The following is a 17,675-nucleotide window of genomic DNA, read 5'->3' as shown; positions in this document are numbered from 1 at the left end:
CATGTGGGTCATCTCTTGTGTCCTTATCTGTCAGAGCGAGCGATGTGTCAGTTTGACTATTTGTAGATTATTCTGAGACCCTCTATGAGTTTGTTCCTCCCACCATCCATCCAGAGATCTTGATGCAATACTGGAGGATTTCAAGAGTCACTTGTTACCAGAGTGTCATATCCCAATTTTGTCCCACCATTTACTTCTAATTTTTTACTCATTGCATTACACAATACTAGGTACATTCCTCTACTTCCACATTTCCATTCATGATAATCTATTTGACATCTGGTCATGGGCATCTATGTTTAGACTTTGTATGACTTTGTGATTTAATATCCTCAGTGCATCATAGGACATATGACATTATTCTTGCCTTCAAAACATTGTTTGTCATGTTTCATTTTAGTCAATTGAGGAATATACCATTCATGCATGTATTTTCCACTCCTCCTTTGATCATTTTATTCTGCCCATTGTCCTTAGGTTTTGAATGATTAGAGATCTAAGATTTTTTTATGTCTTTTAATTCATAATATTTACAAAAGGGGAGAACTTGTCACTAGAAATGTCTTGTGTTTTGTGTTGGTTTTAAGTCATTTGGCCCCTTCATGGTGTTAAAACAAGTTCTTTTACACTTTGCATCATTTTGCATAATAGAAGGAATTAATAAAAAGAATTGTTTTAAATAATCTAACTTGAGAATGGAGTTTTAGACATTCATTATTGAATACACAAAATCCACCAAAGGATTTTTTATTTACATTATCCTTTAAGAAAAATACAAGAGACTTATTTTTTTACATCCTTTTAATGATAACGCAAATAATAAAAACCAAAAAAAGAGGAACTCCCTTTCAAGAGATGGCCCACACGATCTCCCTTAATTAGCTTCATGTTGACCATCACCACCATGGTTGTTAGGATCGTGCTTTAACTCCCAAAAGTGTACGATCTTACGCTCCGGCAATCGACCACCGCTTTAATTGGCATAAAGATCGTGAAAATGGAAGGAGTGCTGAAAGCACAGAGGAAGATCATGAAAGAGTGGGATCGTAAGATCCCAACGATTTATTTTAGGGTCCGTTTTGGAACTTTTTGACCCATTTCAGGTCCATTTTGACTCGGCCCAAAAGCTGACCCATTTTACCCTAACGACATCACTCGTTTTTTAGGGTTTTGTAACTTAGAATATGTTAAATACGCTTTTTGAGAACTGAAAAACAATTATCATGAAAGTTGTCCAGCCTCCAAAACCATTGAAACTCCAATACCTCTTCATCTAATTCTTCTATAACGATTTATCATATGATGATTGAGTTTCTTCTCTTCATTTATTTCCTCTATAAGTTCAAATCAAATCATTATTTTCTTCTCATCTTTTCCATCCTTGCACTCCAATACATCTTCCTTACAAATAGAGCTTTTAAAAAAAAATCACCATGTCTTCATCAATTCCGGTTGTTGGGGCCTCATCATGTGCACCTCCCAGAGTTCAAAGTAATATGACGGGTAAAACTGATATAGCATGGAAGCGTGGAGTTTCTGTTGATGGAGGAACAAGAAAAATAAAATGCAATTATTGTGCAAAAGTACTTATTGGAGGAGTTTATAGGTTGAAAAATCATTTGGCTAGTACAAAAGTCAATGTTTGTGTATGTAAGTTTGTACCAGATGAAGTGAAGGTTTAGATGTGGGAGATTGTTAAAGCATTACAAGTCAATCACAATAAAAAATCTGATGATGATACGGATGTTGAATGTGTAAGTGGGAAAAGGCCTGTAGAGGATGACTCAAATGCTACACCAACAAATCTTTCCAAGAAGAGGAGCACTCGAGCCACAATTAATAAAACTTTCAAGAAAAATTTGAAGGAAGAAGCGTGTCTAGAAATTGTTTCCTTCTTCTACAACAATGCCATTGCATTTAATGTGGCAAAAAGTGAAGAATTTCAGAGAATGTTGGAGATGTAGGCACGGTCTTGGATTTAATCCACCTTCATATCATGAAATCAAAACCAAGTATTTGAAACAAAAAATGGAGGAGACAACAAAGGACATTGAAGAACACAAACTCATTTGGAAAAAAATAGGGTGCTTCTCATACATTGAAGAACAATCTTGAAATCTATAGTAAACAACAATAAAGGTACTGTTTTTTTTAATTCGATTGATGCTTCTCATATATAAAAAATAGCCGATAAGATATTCGAGATGATTGATCAGATAATGGAAGTAGGGAAAGAAAATGTAGTTCAGATCGTGATCGATAACGCGGCAAACTACAAAGCTGCTGGAGTTATGCTAATGGAAAAAAAGAAAAAAAATTACACTGGACACCATGTGCAGCACATTGCATTGACCTCATGTTAGAAGATTTTGAAAAAAATACCACAGTTCATTGTGATACAATTGCAAATGGCAAGAAGGTAAGTCAATATATCTATTCTAAGTCTTCTCTCATTTCTTTGTTGCAACACTTCACCAAAGGAAAAGATTTGGTGAGGCCAACTGTAAGTAGGTTTGCAACTTCATATTTAACTTTGGGTTGTCTCATGGAGAATAAAGGAGCATTGATAAGAATGTTCACGTATAATGAGTGGACATTAAGTAAGTTTGCAAAATCAACCGAAGGAAAGAAAATTGAAGAATTTGTAATAGATAGAGTTTTGGAAAAATATTGTCATTTGTTTGAAAGGTGTTTTTCCATTAATTAAAGTCCTTCGACTAGTTGATTTAGATGAAAAGCTAGTTATGAGAGTTATCTACGAAGCAATGGATGAAACCAAAGAAAAAATTCAAACCAACTTCAATGGTGTCCAAAAAAGGTAAATATATTGTACTGCCCTATACATATTTTTTGTTGTGTTGTCCTTTACTGCCCCCTTCTAGCTTTGTACCGCAACTAACTCACTATTTTTCTCTATAATTTAGTTTCAAACCTTTATGGGATATTATTGATCAGAGGTGGGATAAACAACTTCGTAGACCTTTACATGATGCATGATGCTACCTCAATCCTCAACTACACTACGGTGTTGATTTTAAAGTCGACTATGAAGTTAAGCGTGGATTGTATGATTGCTTGCAAAGGATGGTGGAAGATGTTGGTGAAATTTGAAAAATTGATGCACAAATTGAGGATTTTAAGAATAAAGCAAAATTCTTTGGTAGTTAGATTGCAATGGTTGCACTCAAAACCAAAACTTCAACCCAACGGTGGGATTCATATGGGGATGAGTATCCTGAGCTTCAAGCGTTTGCAATTCGCGTGTTAAGCTTAACTTGTTGTTTATCCGAATGTGAGAGAAATTTGAGTGCTTTCGAAATGGTAAACTTTATATTAAAATTTCAGTTTTGAAAATACTCTACCACTTGATATATATTGATTAAGTTTGAATCTATTAGGTTCACACAAAGAGGAGAAATCGTCTTAAGCAAAAGACGATGAATGATGTAGTTTTTGTTATGACCAATTCAAAATTGGCCAAGAAGAAGAAAAACAGAAAAACAAAAGAGTATAAGCTTGATGACATTGAGTCTGATAATGAATGGATTGTCAACAATGGTGAAGATTTTGAAAATGAAATTTTAGATTTTATTATAAAAAAATGATGATTTTGAAGTTGCCACTGCTGAAGGAGGGAATGGAATTGATGTTGCCACTGTTGAAGGAGGGAATAGAATTGAAGTTGTCATTGTTGAAAATGAATTGGAGATTCATAACCTTGATAATGAGTTTGATGAGAAGAAGAGGATTCTTGCCTTGATGATCAAAATGCCTTGAAGGATTTGTTAAATGATATATTTTAAATAATATTTGAGTTAAGAGTATGTAGTTTGGAATGTGTTTGAAACAATTTGATTTGCTGTTATGAATATTCTGAATGAGGAAGTTATGTTTTTTTAATTGAATATTTGCTACTATGATTAAGTTAATGAGAATTTTTTGTTACGATCCTACGATTTAAGCTTTCTTTAATTTTGTCTATTTGTTGGGATCCAATGATCCAAGTTACGATCCTACTATTTATGCTTTTCCATACCCTAACAATCTTTATTGAGATCCCGATTTTGATAACCATGATCACCGCATAACATACTATGCCTGCAAAACCATTTCATTGACATCAGCAACATAACCATACTGAGAGCATTCATATACATACACCAAAATGAGAATTAGAATGGAAAGTTGAACAATTAACAAGACAAAACTCAGAGTACAATGTATCATCAATCACCATCATGCTCAGACATGCATACCCAACCTTTCATTTAATTTAAGTGAACTAAAATATCAATTAGCAACAACAAAAACACGTGAATCATCCTACTCTCATACACATCATTCACATCATCAACATACCACATCATATATTATTTTGACTAATTTTAAATTAAAGCACAAAAATCAATTGAATTGGATTCAGCAAATAAGAGAGGGTGGCTTTGACCATGATCACGTGAGAGGATCCCCACATAAGCCTTCCACGCGTCTGCTTCATGTCCCCATTGATTAGCTGACTGTTTGATCCAATGGCCAGGGTTGAGTCAGTTCCTTGACTCCCTTGGTTCTTGGTTGACTAGGCCTTGAACTTCTTGGGCCCTTTTCCAACGTGAGCCTGTTATTTGAACCATTACTCTTTTCTGTTTACTGCATTTTTTGGCTTTCTTTTTTTAATTATTTGTTATGTTTCCTTTGGGTTTAGCCCATTTATTTTTTCTTTTGCTTATCACCACTCTATTTAATATTTGCCCGCTCATTTCTATTTATTTTATTTTTATCTTAATTAATTAATTACTTAAGTTAATGATTTAAAATTAATATTTTTACAGAGATCTAAAAACCCTTGATCTAATGTCAAGTGGTTTTTTTAAAAACTCGTTTTTTCGATTAACTTCTAATCAACGAAACCAAACCTCGATCTTTATTGAGTGTACTTTTCCAAATTAAATAAAACACTTAATCACTTTCAAATATATTTTCACAAAGGATAAAAAAGGAAATTGTCTAGTATATACTATTATTTTTTTCGGATTGTTTGGATACGAGTTGTCTAATTCAATCATCCGAACAATCATCGTCTGTTTAAAACTATCAACCCGATTCGCCTAAAACCTCTTTTATAATCAAACTTAAGCGAACTTACTTTCTTAATAAATAGGACGAAAAAAGAAATGGTCTAGTGTCTACTATTCTTTTTCCTAAATGCTTGGATACGAGGTGTATAGCTCGTTCGTTCGAGTATTCGTTGTCTATTCAAAATACCTTAATGATATTTAATCTTTTTGCAATTTTAAGGATGAAAAAGTAAATGATCTAGTGTCTACTATTCTTTTCGGCGGTTGTTGGATACGAGGTGTCTAACTCGACCATCCGAACTATCGTCATTCATCCAGAAAATAAACTTCAACACATCAAATCTATCATTTTCTTGTCGTCGCGCGAACGATAACCTTTTAGAAAAGAATATTGTTTAGTTCGTTTGCGATGCAAACAAACGCCTTAAGTCTCCCAAACGCGGGCACAATCAACATTTAGCCGCTAGAATGCGATCTAAACATTTGTTTAGTAAAATCAATCAACCAATAAATAGTTTTTCTACGGAGAACTACGTAGAATTGAACTCCTCATTGTACCTGAGGATACGTAGGAGCGAGGCCCGCAGTCTTGTCAAACACCTTAATAAAAACTTTGTGCGACCCCTTTTCTTTTCCTTTTACACTTTTAATTACTCAAATGACATAAGCTAATATTCTAATTGCAAATCTAACTAAATAGTTCACATTGACTACAACGAATATGAGGGGAGTTAATATCTTCCCTTTAAATAATCGACTTCAAAACCCGAATTTAGTTGCGACGACCATCTTCTTTTCTTTTAAGGATTTCATCGATATTTTCCTTTTCTTTTGGAATAAATAGTTTGGTGGCGACTCTGTTATTTTGAGCGTGCGAGCGCTCGTGGTATTTTTCGCGCCGCAACACTGAGGAGTTTCGTAGGGTGGCTACTCCTTTTCAGCGGGCTTTTGTTGACGACCACATCACATGATTCTATATGGTGTCACACCATATCATGACACCAGACGCTCCTGGATGATCACATAGGCCATATAATTTGGAGATCTTGAGGTTATGGATGACCACATCAGTGTGTGTCAACGCTTTGTCGATGTATTATGGAGATGAGGAGATCAGGCATATAAGCAGGACGTTTTTAAAATGGTAGTCTCCAGTTGACCCTTGTGGAAGACATTATTGTCGAAGCACAGAATGCCTTACAGTACAGACGGAAGAAAAGACAGGGGGTTAGACATACACATTAGATTTTTGTTTGGTTGTATTATTTTATATTTTCGGAATAACTTATGTATGATCGATACATTTTGATAATTGTATGACTTATTTCTTAATCATGTATTATGTTTGAATCAGTTAATATGTGTGTGTTTTTTTTAATTCATAGTCTAAAATGGCCTAATATATATTCTTAAAAAATATCAAATTAGTGAATAAAAATAATATATCTCCGAATACACTCAAATAATATATAGAGTGTGTTTACTTTAATTCATAGTCTAAAATGGCCTAATATATATTCTTGAAAAATATCAAATTAGTGAATAACAATAATAGAATTAAGTAGAGGATATTTTAGGAACATATCTCCGAATACACTCAAATAATATACAAAAATCATATTTTATAAAAAATATTATGAATATCAAAAAGAAAAAAATTATGATTTTGAATACATCCTAAAAAAAACAATTTCAAATTTCCAGAAGTTAAGATTTCAATTTTTCAGAAGTGTAGGATGCACCCCTAAAATTAAAAATGACATTTCCAACAAAAGTTATACTCTCCAAATCCTTTGATTTCAATAAATTGAAGTTATTTTTCAAAAACATTTATTGAGAAGTGTGGGATTTTTCAAAAACAAAACATCCAATATATTTTTTGAAAAAGACACTTGATCTTACATGTCACTGTCAACTTCCATACTCCCTCCCTCCATACCAATTTATATAGAATAAAAACTTCTTTTTTAATTATAAGCAAAGACATGAACTTTATTTCATTTATCCATTTTATTCTAAAAAAAGTCATTCTTCAAGACACTTGTATTCTTGAGTTCACTAAGAATGATCATCTCGAAATCATAACATTTGGAATGTGCACCAAACAAATCCAATCCTTTAAACTAATTTTGATCCATTTTAGTTATAACTTCTTTCAATAATATTGTTACATATGCAGTATAAAATTTCAAAAATTGGGAAGAATATTGCTTGGACAAGTGATGATAATTTTAAAAATGAAAATTGAATTGACAAATAGTCATCGAACAACAAATAGTCAAAAACAACTAAATTAACTAAATTAAGGAAACAAAATTGGTAAAGTTGATCTAAATGCTGCTAAAGTCTTGGTAGGAAATAAAAATCCCAAGTCCAACAAAAGCATTTACAGTTTGCGACCAAAATGTATGTACATCTACCGAGACAACTTCCTGCATTAATCTTAACTTAATCTTCTACAGTCTGGATCTCACCCATCATGATCCGGTTACTCACAACATTAAATCCCAAAACTAAAGGGCTAACCTTCTTCCCTTTTTTGCCTTTCTTCTTCCCACCTCCTTTGGAGGATCCTTCAGTTTGGTCCACGTCCTGTATATCTGCATTAGTCGAAGCCATGGGAGCTGCGCCAAGTCCGTTAACTTTCTTACCGTGCTTGCTCTGGAAAGCTATGTCCAACACATCCGATGGTAACATCTCCTTGTAATTGAGGAATTTGTCAATGAATTTATGGTCAGGGTCAAACGATCCAAGATTTTCTTTTAGAAGCATCTCAGCTTCTGATCTGGATTGCTTCAAGCAAAATTCAAGGAAACTTGTATCTGCCACACTCACCAAAAAGAGTTGACACATTTAATTGTGCATCAAGAATAACATGCTCTAAACCATAAATCTATTAGCTGTGGTAGGTTATGCAAATGATAATAATAAACAACATGCCATTATACTTGAACATTGCAAACATATGGATCATACCTCCGTAGATATTTGATTGTTCAATTTTAAAATTAATGTGGATTGACATACCTTTTGTCCCAATAAGCCTAACACATTCATTCTCACACCAATCTTTGAAGCCCATGGCCTCTGAAAATTTACAGAACAAATTATGGATAAGTATTTTAGAGAATCATCAATTGATCCAGTTAAGTGGATCAAATAAAAGGACTCAATTACATGGAACTAAGAAAGTGGGAGCAATGTGTCTTTTCTTACCAGAATGCTTAGTCATAGCATCTTTTTTCAGTTTCAGCACCGACTGAGAAGAGGCAGGTGACGATGATAGAGGTCGCTCAGTTGGCTTGCCACTTGCTGATTTCTGCCGGGTTAATAATCCCGGAGAATTACCTTTCAATGGTACATTTTTTGATCCCCGGTTTCCCTGACTAGCCAGCTGAGGGAAATCGGTCCTGCTCACAAATAAAACATACAAATTAATCAAACTATCTATCTACATCAAAACAAACAACGATTCGTGATTAGCCATCTACACTTAAATTGGAGAGATAGAAGTCATACTGCTTAGTTTCTTGCTTGGATTGTTCAATTGGACCCCAAAACAAGTCATCATCCCCTTTATATTTTGATTGGTTGGAAGCGTGTGAGTTTATTGGAAGTGGTGACGAAGCTGAGATTGGACGTGAAGAAGCACTATTCCAATTAGCCTGGGCAGGCTGAGCTTTCTGAGGCGTAGGCACTGGACTTGCAGGCACAGCAAAAGAAGCCTTTTTCTCCTGCTCCTTCAGAATGTCCCTTAAAGAAGTTGGTTTAGGGACTCTACCAGAATCAGAAGACCATGCTGGAGAAGGAGATGGGATGGGTTGATCTCGCTCTCCTTTCCAAAGAACAAAGTCTCCCAGAGAGGGTCCTGCTGGGATTGAAGGCACTGCTTCTTTTTCTTGCTGTGCAGATCGAGAATTTTTACCTTTTTCAATAGGGCTTGAAGATATGGGTACTTCAGCAGACGCAGCAGAAACTGGGGCTTTAACTCCCGAGCCCTTTTTTGCGGACTTCTTGCGGCTTCTTTTAGTATCTTTTGCCTCAATGAAGTTACTACCATTTATTGATTCTGATTGCACAGCAATATCATTCAAAGACAATGTGCTATCTGGAACCTCCGCATCTGTTTCATTAGATTTTTTCAAAACTTCTTCAGCTAATAGATCATGCAACTGACTTTTCTTGCTCTTCATATTCTGAGAAGTTTGAGAATTAACAGGATATTCTGTAGTGTCTCCTGCGTGACTTTCACTAGATACCTTAACCAAGTCTGGATACGATACAACCCCAGCCCAGGGCGTTGCCAAACTCATGGAATTGACAGAAGCAGCAACATCAGATACAAGTGTTTCTGTCTGTGCCTTTCTCTGTTCTTCCAGCTGAATTTCTAATAAAGACTTGGCTTTGACACTTGGAGCAGGTTTCCAAGCCCGTCCAGCAGCAACTTCAGCATTGTGAGTAGAAACAGAACCAACTGCCACCGAATCGCCTGAAAGGATTGTTTCAGTGATGTTTCTAGTAACACTGACATCTTGATGATCAGCTACCTCTAGTACAGCATTTTCTTCAATCTGACTAGCTTTACTCCTTGTTTTTTGCAGATATGTTTCATGTGATCCACCGTTGTTTGTTTCCCCCAACTCGTTAAAATGTGGTATTTCAATTTCTGACTGCTTTGGTGGCTGCAAAGCCATGTTTTTTAGAAATCCCTTTGCTTGGTCAGAAGACTGAGGTTTGTTAGATTTTTGCTTCTTAGATTTCTTCTCGGTAGCCTTTTTGGGTTCATGTGTCTCAACAGACACAGCATTGGAGCTGTATATTTCAGCCAGACTAGCTGGGGGTAACTCAATCCCACCAGATCCTGTTGAAGATTTATCAACAGGAGGTGCATCATGCTGTAAATGTACAGGAGACATAGATATTGCCGGTATTGCAACACCATCAGATCTTAAGGTGCTGTCTGGTACTTGCTTCGATGACTTAGCAGTATAGTCAAAAACAGAATCCTGCACAATGTGGGGTTCCACTTTGGAGCTGTTCAGGTCATGCACGAGTGAACTCGCAACATAAGGAGCTAGAGGTTCCTTATTATGATTTTCATTAGTTTGCTCATCAGAAGTAGGAGCCCAGTTACTCTGAGGACTAGTATCCCCAAATACCTGATGAGGCAGACGCATGGTAGACCCTTTACTGCCAACTGTATAACTTGCATCTTGGCTGACGTTAAGATGCAGATTCATAGAATCAGTACTAAGTTCATTATGCACACTAGGAATTGGCATCTGGGAGCTCATAGGAAAAGCATCTTGTGGGGTTTGAAGTTGAGAAAGATCACCACGCAAATGTCCCATTGGTAATGAACTTTGCAACTGTCCATAAGATGAATTGCCAAAGAGCTGGCTAGACTGTTGGTCCTGCAACATTTTGGAAAGCAGTTGTTGCTGTTGTTGCCTTAAGAACAGCTGTTGCTCCTCCTGCTTCTGCTGCTGCTTTAGCAACAGGAGTTTATCTAACAGGGAAGGCTGTGGTGCTGAAGCAGCTGCTTGAGAATGTAACTGCAACAAGTATTGCTGTTGCAACAGATTCATTATTTGTGGATCATGAGCTAAACCAGAAGAAAGTAGCTTCTCTGCTGTCAAAGAACTAGCTGGGTTATCCCCAGCTAGAGCCATTAAATTACTTAAAGAGAGCTGATTTTGCAGTGTCGGCCTTGGCTGCTGAATTCCAAATGGCATTTGAGAGAAATTCTGATCATGAACTGAGTCAACTTTATTCTGAAGGAGATCCAATCCACCTTGTATGGGATTATTTGGCCATCCAGCACCATTATTTATGCTTGCGGATGTTCTGTCAGATAAACCTTGGATTATCGACAATAACTCAGAATTTTGAGACTGAGGTTGACGTGCATTGTCACTCACTGAAGACAAGAGCTTTGAATGCAGTGACACATCTGGGACATCTGATTTTGGAGCAAGGGATGCTGCATCCTGCCCCGGCCAATATGGATATGAATTGGGTAAGGACATCTGGCGTTCAAGCTCCATCCTCTTGGCAAGTAAGTAAATGTTGTTACCGTTATCTACTCCTGTTGGGCCCAGATTACCAGAATTATTTCCAGCAAACCCTTTAAAACCTGGATAGCATATGAAGTAAATGTTGTCAAACCTCGTGTTCTCAATACATCAGAAATACAGAGTTGCAGAAGAAAAAGAAAAATCATAATTGCACGGAAAAAAATTACATCTAAATAATCAAAAGAAATGGAAATGATTAAATATAACAGGTAAGAACCTTCTGATAACGCAAGGTTGTTAATTGCAGGACCGCTTCTGTTACCAGACATGAGTGACTCCAGATACCTACTTTCAACTCCGGTACCAGAGCCCTGCCGATGCCTAGAATCACTTTTCAACATCTCAACCTCACTCAAACCAGTGAGGGCATTTCCAAATGTAGTAGGATTTTGGCGGCCAGTCATATCTGCCAATTCATTTGGTTGTGGTGCAGAAAATCCTGGTGGTGGTCGGGCTTTAGCTCGTAAATGCGGCATGACATCACCAAGAGAAAACCATGGTGAGTCAACCGCTGAATTTTCCAGACGAACAGGTAAATCAATACCAAAATATCCAGCCTCAAACCATCCAATAATGTCAATTCCTTTAAATGGACCTTGGATTAGACCCTTGGGATCTTTATACAAAAGGGACAACTCCTCTGGAGCAGTCGGAGGAGCTCTTCTGGTTCCAATTTCACTTTCCAAAACACCAGATGGCTGCCTCTTAACGATGGGATCTTCACTACTAGCGTGCCACTTACCTACTTCTTTGGACTCAGATACAAAACCCAACTTAGATTCCCATGGACTATGAGGATCTTTTGGCTGGTGTGAACTCGCGTCTGATTTCCTTGGTCTAGCATCACTAGATACATCCCTGCTATTGTGCAATAGAGCACTTGTATGTTCGCCTGCTGGCGTTGCTCGCCATGCAGCACCAGGATGAGGAGAACTATTTCCTTCAAAGGATGAATCTCTATTACTGGACAACTCATCAGCCACTTTGTAAGAACCCCCATCTTCACTTCTATCTGTGCATAAAAGGAAATTATGTTTATCAAACACCAAGAAGATTATAGCACACAAGAAAGGCAAAGTATTATTAGATTTAGACAGATGAGATATGAAAGAACCAATATCAACATGATAATGTAGTAAGACATGAAGACATGGTGGACACAGGAGAAAGAAAATGTGAGGAAAATTCATCAACTAAGCTTGTTTGTGGTGATATAAGCAAAAACTAATCAGACCTATTTATCTTTAAAATTGAGGTTTTCTTAAGTTTTACTATATATATAAACAAATGACACTTCGAAATTGAGAGAGAGATAACTGAGATATTGTTTGATGATATCAAAAATACCCTAATTCCAAGGTTTTATTAACACCAGTTATGCCTTTATTTTTAACCATTCGGAGGGTATACGAAGCTGAATACCTAAATTTTTTCAAATTAGTTAGGAAGCTATAACTGTGTTTACTTTTGAGCAATTCATACAAACAATTTAACAGTCTAATGAATATCGAATTATAGCAGCAACATAAAAACCACAGTACAAATATGGTGTAGCAGCCTAAGGAAGAAACGTAAAGGCATATAGCAGGTGTCGCAGCCTATAGAAGATGGCACACAATCTGCCATGTCATAATGCCATGGCCCTCCATGGCGACAATTCAACAACACTGAAACTCAAAAGCCAAAATCATAATCTCTGAAACTATCACCATAGCAAACCAAAACAATTCATTTCAGGCAGTGTTGTCAAATGGCAGCTATAGCCTATAACATAGCAGAATTTGAACCAATCCCTATTATTTTGTGATAGGCTATTTAGTAGAAAGTGTTTGCAAATAGAGACTATAGGGGCGTGATAGCGGTTTAGCATGGCAGAATTTGAGCAGACAGCTATTTTCCGCAATTGACAATACAGATTTCAGAAAGCTATTCAGCACCTGAAACTATCTACAAGTAATATATCCCAACTGTACCTTGAAGAGGAGTGATTCCAGGCTTCATTCGTCTAGTCTGAGTAAAATCTGTTGAGCCTCTTCCTTCTTTGGGCCCTTGAGGTGCACTACTACTAACTATTTCCCCTTTTTCAATACCATTTAAGACAGACTGTTCAATAGAAAAGCAGTATATTAAGCCACAAGAAAAAACAATGGCATGCAGTAAAATATAAACAAAGAGACTATGTACCAGTTCCTCAGAATTTGGTGTTGTAAGAGCGAGAGGCTCCAATGATTCATCATGTGTAAGACTCGGAACCTGCACAAAATCATCAACAAGATTTCTATTGCTACCCATATTAGTCACTCTGTATACATCAAGCAACTTTGTCCTGTTATATCTGAAAGGTTCTTCATGTTCACTTTCGACTTTGTCTACAGCAGATCCAGGATATGTGGTATTCAAAGAGCTACCACCACGGCCTAGTCCAGGACTGAAGACTGGCGGGGGTGTATTCTCCCCACGACCGCGACCATAGGAATATGTAGAGGCCTGTTTGTTTGGTGGTGTGCTTTGGGAATGAGGAGGCTCTACCCTTCCACGGCTCTGTGCGAAGTTAGGTCTCCATGGTCGAATTTGATCTCCTTCCTTCTCATCCTTCCCATGAGGCAAACCTTTATCCAGATGTATATCACCGTCTTTTCCTGAGTCACTCCATTTTTCACGAAGACCTTCTGGCTCCTTCTCATTAGGACCCCAGCGTGTGTTCCACTTGCTCTCACGCCGCTGATCAAAGTTAGCTTCTCGGTTTCCTGAATCATTCCATCTATGAGTATCAGATGTAACACGACGTGTTTCTCCAAAATTCTTTGGAGCTGGATTTTCTCCCCATCGATCCACCTTTCGTGAATCACCTAGGTCTTTGTCCCCATCCCTCCAACGATCCTTACGGATGGAGGACTTCGTGTCTCTCTCAGTGTCTCTCTCTTCATCACGCCAACGATCACGACGTCCACTTTCTGAGTCAAACATGGATGGCCTAAAGACATCCTTTCTCTTCTGTGCATCCTCTCCATCACCAGATGTCTTAACAGTCTCCGAGCGGCTGCCATGTGATGGATTTGAGATCGCATGATTTTCCTGAGTCATAAGAGACATATAAGGAAAAAGAGAAGCTAAAAACTTAGAATCAGTAATAAATTATTTTAGGAATGTTATGGCTGAACTCAAATCTTATTTACATAAAAACATTCCACAAAACTATAGACAAATAGTCGATACAAACCATAGGTCCTGTTCCAGATTTACTCTCCCCTGGCTTTGGCAGAAGCCATTGTGGTGAAAGTGGGATAGGATTGTCAGAGCCTTGGACATCTGTACAAAAGGAAAAGAAATTTCAATTAATGAAAAAAAAATGTTAGAAGCTACTATAAACTGCTTCAGCAAAAGAAAATCTTTCAGCATGTAAAACCATAGCCTTTGACAATTGTAAAAGTTAGAGAAAAGGTATATCAAACACTTAACTTTCACATGTAAAAACATCTTTCAGCATTGCCATAACATAACCAATTAATGGGTCTCTATTGTGTTCCCACACACCCTAAGCCCAGTATCATATCAAGAAAACAGAGAAAAAGAACCAACATAATTTTAAAAAGAACCAACAAATCTTTATAAAATTTATGCATTGGTAGTTTCTAGCAGCAAGAAGCTGAAACCAACTGGTTGAATAGGATCAAGCCAATAGATGTTGATTTCGTGTAAAGCATTAACACTTACACTGTGAAAATACGCCTAATAACAATTAAGGATCCACAAACAGGAGTTGACATATAAAAAGAAGCACAAAACACATCATATCAATACCATGCAAGACATTTCATGGAAAGTCCAACCAAATACTAGTAACTACATTTTACACAAAAAAAAAAAAATTGTTGAACTTTAATAACGACAATAAAATTGAGAAATTACAGTAATTAAAGTAGTTTCTTAAAGGTGTTCTTCTGTAATCTGAAAACAACACATAATCATTTGTGCTAAGAGACTGAGAGGTAGAGCAACCCTACAATCAGTACAAAGATGACGTTTTTAACAATATTTTGGCAAATAAACGGTAAAAACTCAAAATACCAAATCTTTTCAAATTCCATCCATAAGAAACTAATATCCCCAAAATACAATCTCAAGTTCTGAGCAGTGAAATCTTCGTAGCTCTTGAAAAAAAAATTAAAATAGTTAAATCTAAAAACAGTGACACTCACTGCACTGAAAAGTAGTAAGCTTGAAAAACGCAGCACATGCGAAAATAAATTGATAAAAAACGAAAAAAAACGGTAATTTACAATTCACATAGTTTGAAACTCGAAGACAAAATGCAGCGTGTGAACCCTTGAGTAGCGAGGAATTCATCAATGTCAATTACGCATACAAAAATACAAAACCCTAAAAAACACTGACAAAAGTGGACCGCATTTCGTTTATTATCAAACCAAAACCCTAAGTTTAAACGGAGCTAAAGGAAGTGATAAATCAGAACGAAGATGAATAAGAAGAATAATTGAAAATAAAAATCGGAATGGTAAAACCTTTGGAGATCTGCAATGGAGTTGCGGCGTTAGCGTGAAAGCGAGTATCGGAAGTTGAGTTTTGAGCCATTGAGGATGAACGAACGAGAGTGAACACTGAGCGAAAACACTGTTTGCAACGATGAAAGGGTGCGAGGGAGAACGTAGGTTAAGCCTGAAACACAATATAAAAGGGTAGTGTGCACGATAACACTGTGTAACCTCCTATGCGCACGTTAGTGAGGGCCTTTGTGATTCTCGGTGAGAAATCACCACGCGCCTTAAGTTGACATTGTGTGACACGTTATTGGGTTTGGGTCTACGTCTTGTGCACGCGCTTTGGTGTTGAAATTTGGGAAGGATTTATTTTTTTGTTATTAGAATTTTCCCTCGTATATAGATTTTAGTGGTGCTCCCTTTTCTAAGAGTACTTAACTTTGTTTTTGAGATGGGAAGATTCATCTTAGCGCAGCAAATGAGTCGTGGTCTATCGGGTTGGCTCGTGCATCCATCAAAAAATGGTGGATAACATTGGAATTTTATATTTGTTAAAAGACGGATTGATCCATCAATTTAATTATCAAACACTCAAAATATTTATTTTGGTTGGTTGAAGGTTAATACTTGAATTATATTTTTGAAATAGTTGTTGATAATTCTATTTTCTACGTTTATTTGTGAATATGTATAATATTTTTGAAGTAAAATTTATTTAAAATATGTTTTATAAAAAATTATTCTAAAAAATAAGTAAAAAATATAATTGAAATATAAAAATAAGTCTATTAATCTATTAAAATATATATATATATATATATATATATATATATATATATATATATATATATATATATATATATATATATATATATATATATATATATATAGGTGGACAGACCCGCCAACCTGCCACCTTGGCGGGGCTGGTTAGATTTTTAAGCCCAATTTTACTTGGCGGGTTAGCTCGTTCCGCCCCCTTTTTTGGCCGGCTTAAAGCGGGGCAGGACAGACAGACCATTTTGCCACCCCTATTCATCGATTATTTAGTGATAAAATTTATTGAACTCAAAATATATAAATCATTTATTGGTAAAGAAAAGTTTTCAAAGGTGGTATTATTTTAAACTTTGCAATATTTCACGAAATGTTGCTTATTTCTAAATTCAAAATACAAATTGTCTACCGAAACACTTCGCAAGTGTTGCTTATTTCTAAATTAAAAAATTAGCATTCACTTGCATATTTTCTTATCATTTTGGAATACATAAAAGATTATTAATTCTTAATAGTTTACAATAATCTCTCATATGTTATAATAATGACAAGACCAATTCTAGAGAAAGAGATTAAACAAATGTTAATACAGTTAAGTATCTTTTGATTTGAACTTAACCTTAATAAGGATAACGTAGAGTTTAATCGGAATGTTAGTAGTTATACTTTGAACAGTTAACCCTTGTGATTATATTGGTGTTACCTTACACGCATTCTTTAGTGGTTCTTCGCATGCATCTCTCTCCTAGCACTATTTATAGCCATGTGTTTTTTCTGTTTTCGTGAATTTTATGAGAGAAAACTCCAACTCTCACTTTGAGACGACACCATCTCAAATTTTGTATAGGTAAAGTTCATTTTGTATCTATTTATTGAGATACATATCCTCGATATAGAACTTCATTAAGAGTTTGAAAAAACTCAATCTTCAATATGCAATAGTCAACATTGTCGTAGAATGTTGCACAAAATCCAAATCAACGACTTATTGTTATTCATTGAATCTTAGGTTAAGGTTTGTTAAATTCAAATTGGGTTGCTAACGTTGTCGGAACCCTTATTCAAGGAGTTTCAATCTCATGCCTCTTGAGGTAGTCTTTACTAAATCTTTGGCTAATGGTTTAGTAAATTGATCAAGCAAATTATAGCTCGATCATATATATGTGAATAAAATGATTACATCCTCAATCAATTTTCTTACAAAAGAATGTCTAAGTCCTACTTGCCTAGACTTTCTGTTATACACC

The 17,675-nt window shown here is 36.1% G+C and overlaps 1 protein-coding gene across 1 annotated transcript; it reads right to left on the bottom strand.

The window, feature by feature from the left end:
- Positions 1–7,301: 7,301 nt before the first annotated feature.
- Positions 7,302–15,842, bottom strand: LOC127096696 (protein ESSENTIAL FOR POTEXVIRUS ACCUMULATION 1). The gene is made up of 9 exons (XM_051035250.1): positions 15,676–15,842; positions 14,373–14,461; positions 13,337–14,227; positions 13,126–13,255; positions 11,370–12,164; positions 8,595–11,211; positions 8,292–8,485; positions 8,103–8,162; positions 7,302–7,897 (listed from the first exon to the last, which is right to left on the bottom strand). The coding sequence occupies exons 1-9, from the start codon at positions 15,743–15,745 to the stop codon at positions 7,524–7,526; spliced, it is 5,220 nt and encodes a 1,739-aa protein (XP_050891207.1). The 5' UTR covers positions 15,746–15,842; the 3' UTR covers positions 7,302–7,523.
- Positions 15,843–17,675: the final 1,833 nt, after the last annotated feature.

The sequence above is a fragment of the Lathyrus oleraceus genome, chromosome 6, assembly GCF_024323335.1.
Source record: "Lathyrus oleraceus cultivar Zhongwan6 chromosome 6, CAAS_Psat_ZW6_1.0, whole genome shotgun sequence".
Taxonomy (NCBI): Eukaryota; Viridiplantae; Streptophyta; class Magnoliopsida; order Fabales; family Fabaceae; genus Lathyrus; species Lathyrus oleraceus.
This window is presented reverse-complemented; position numbering and strand designations above follow the sequence as displayed.

Excerpts from the sequence above, each read along its gene's own strand:
- LOC127096696 (XM_051035250.1), bottom strand. The coding sequence starts at position 15,745 with ATGGCTCAAAACTCAACTTCCGATACTCGCTTTCACGCTAACGCCGCA. Across the intron at positions 14,462-15,675 it reads TCCATTGCAGATCTCCAAAG|ATGTCCAAGGCTCTGACAAT; the intron begins GTTTTACCATTC and ends CCTTTTGTACAG. Across the intron at positions 8,486-8,594 it reads TCCAAGCAAGAAACTAAGCA|GACCGATTTCCCTCAGCTGG; the intron begins GTATGACTTCTA and ends ATTTGTGAGCAG.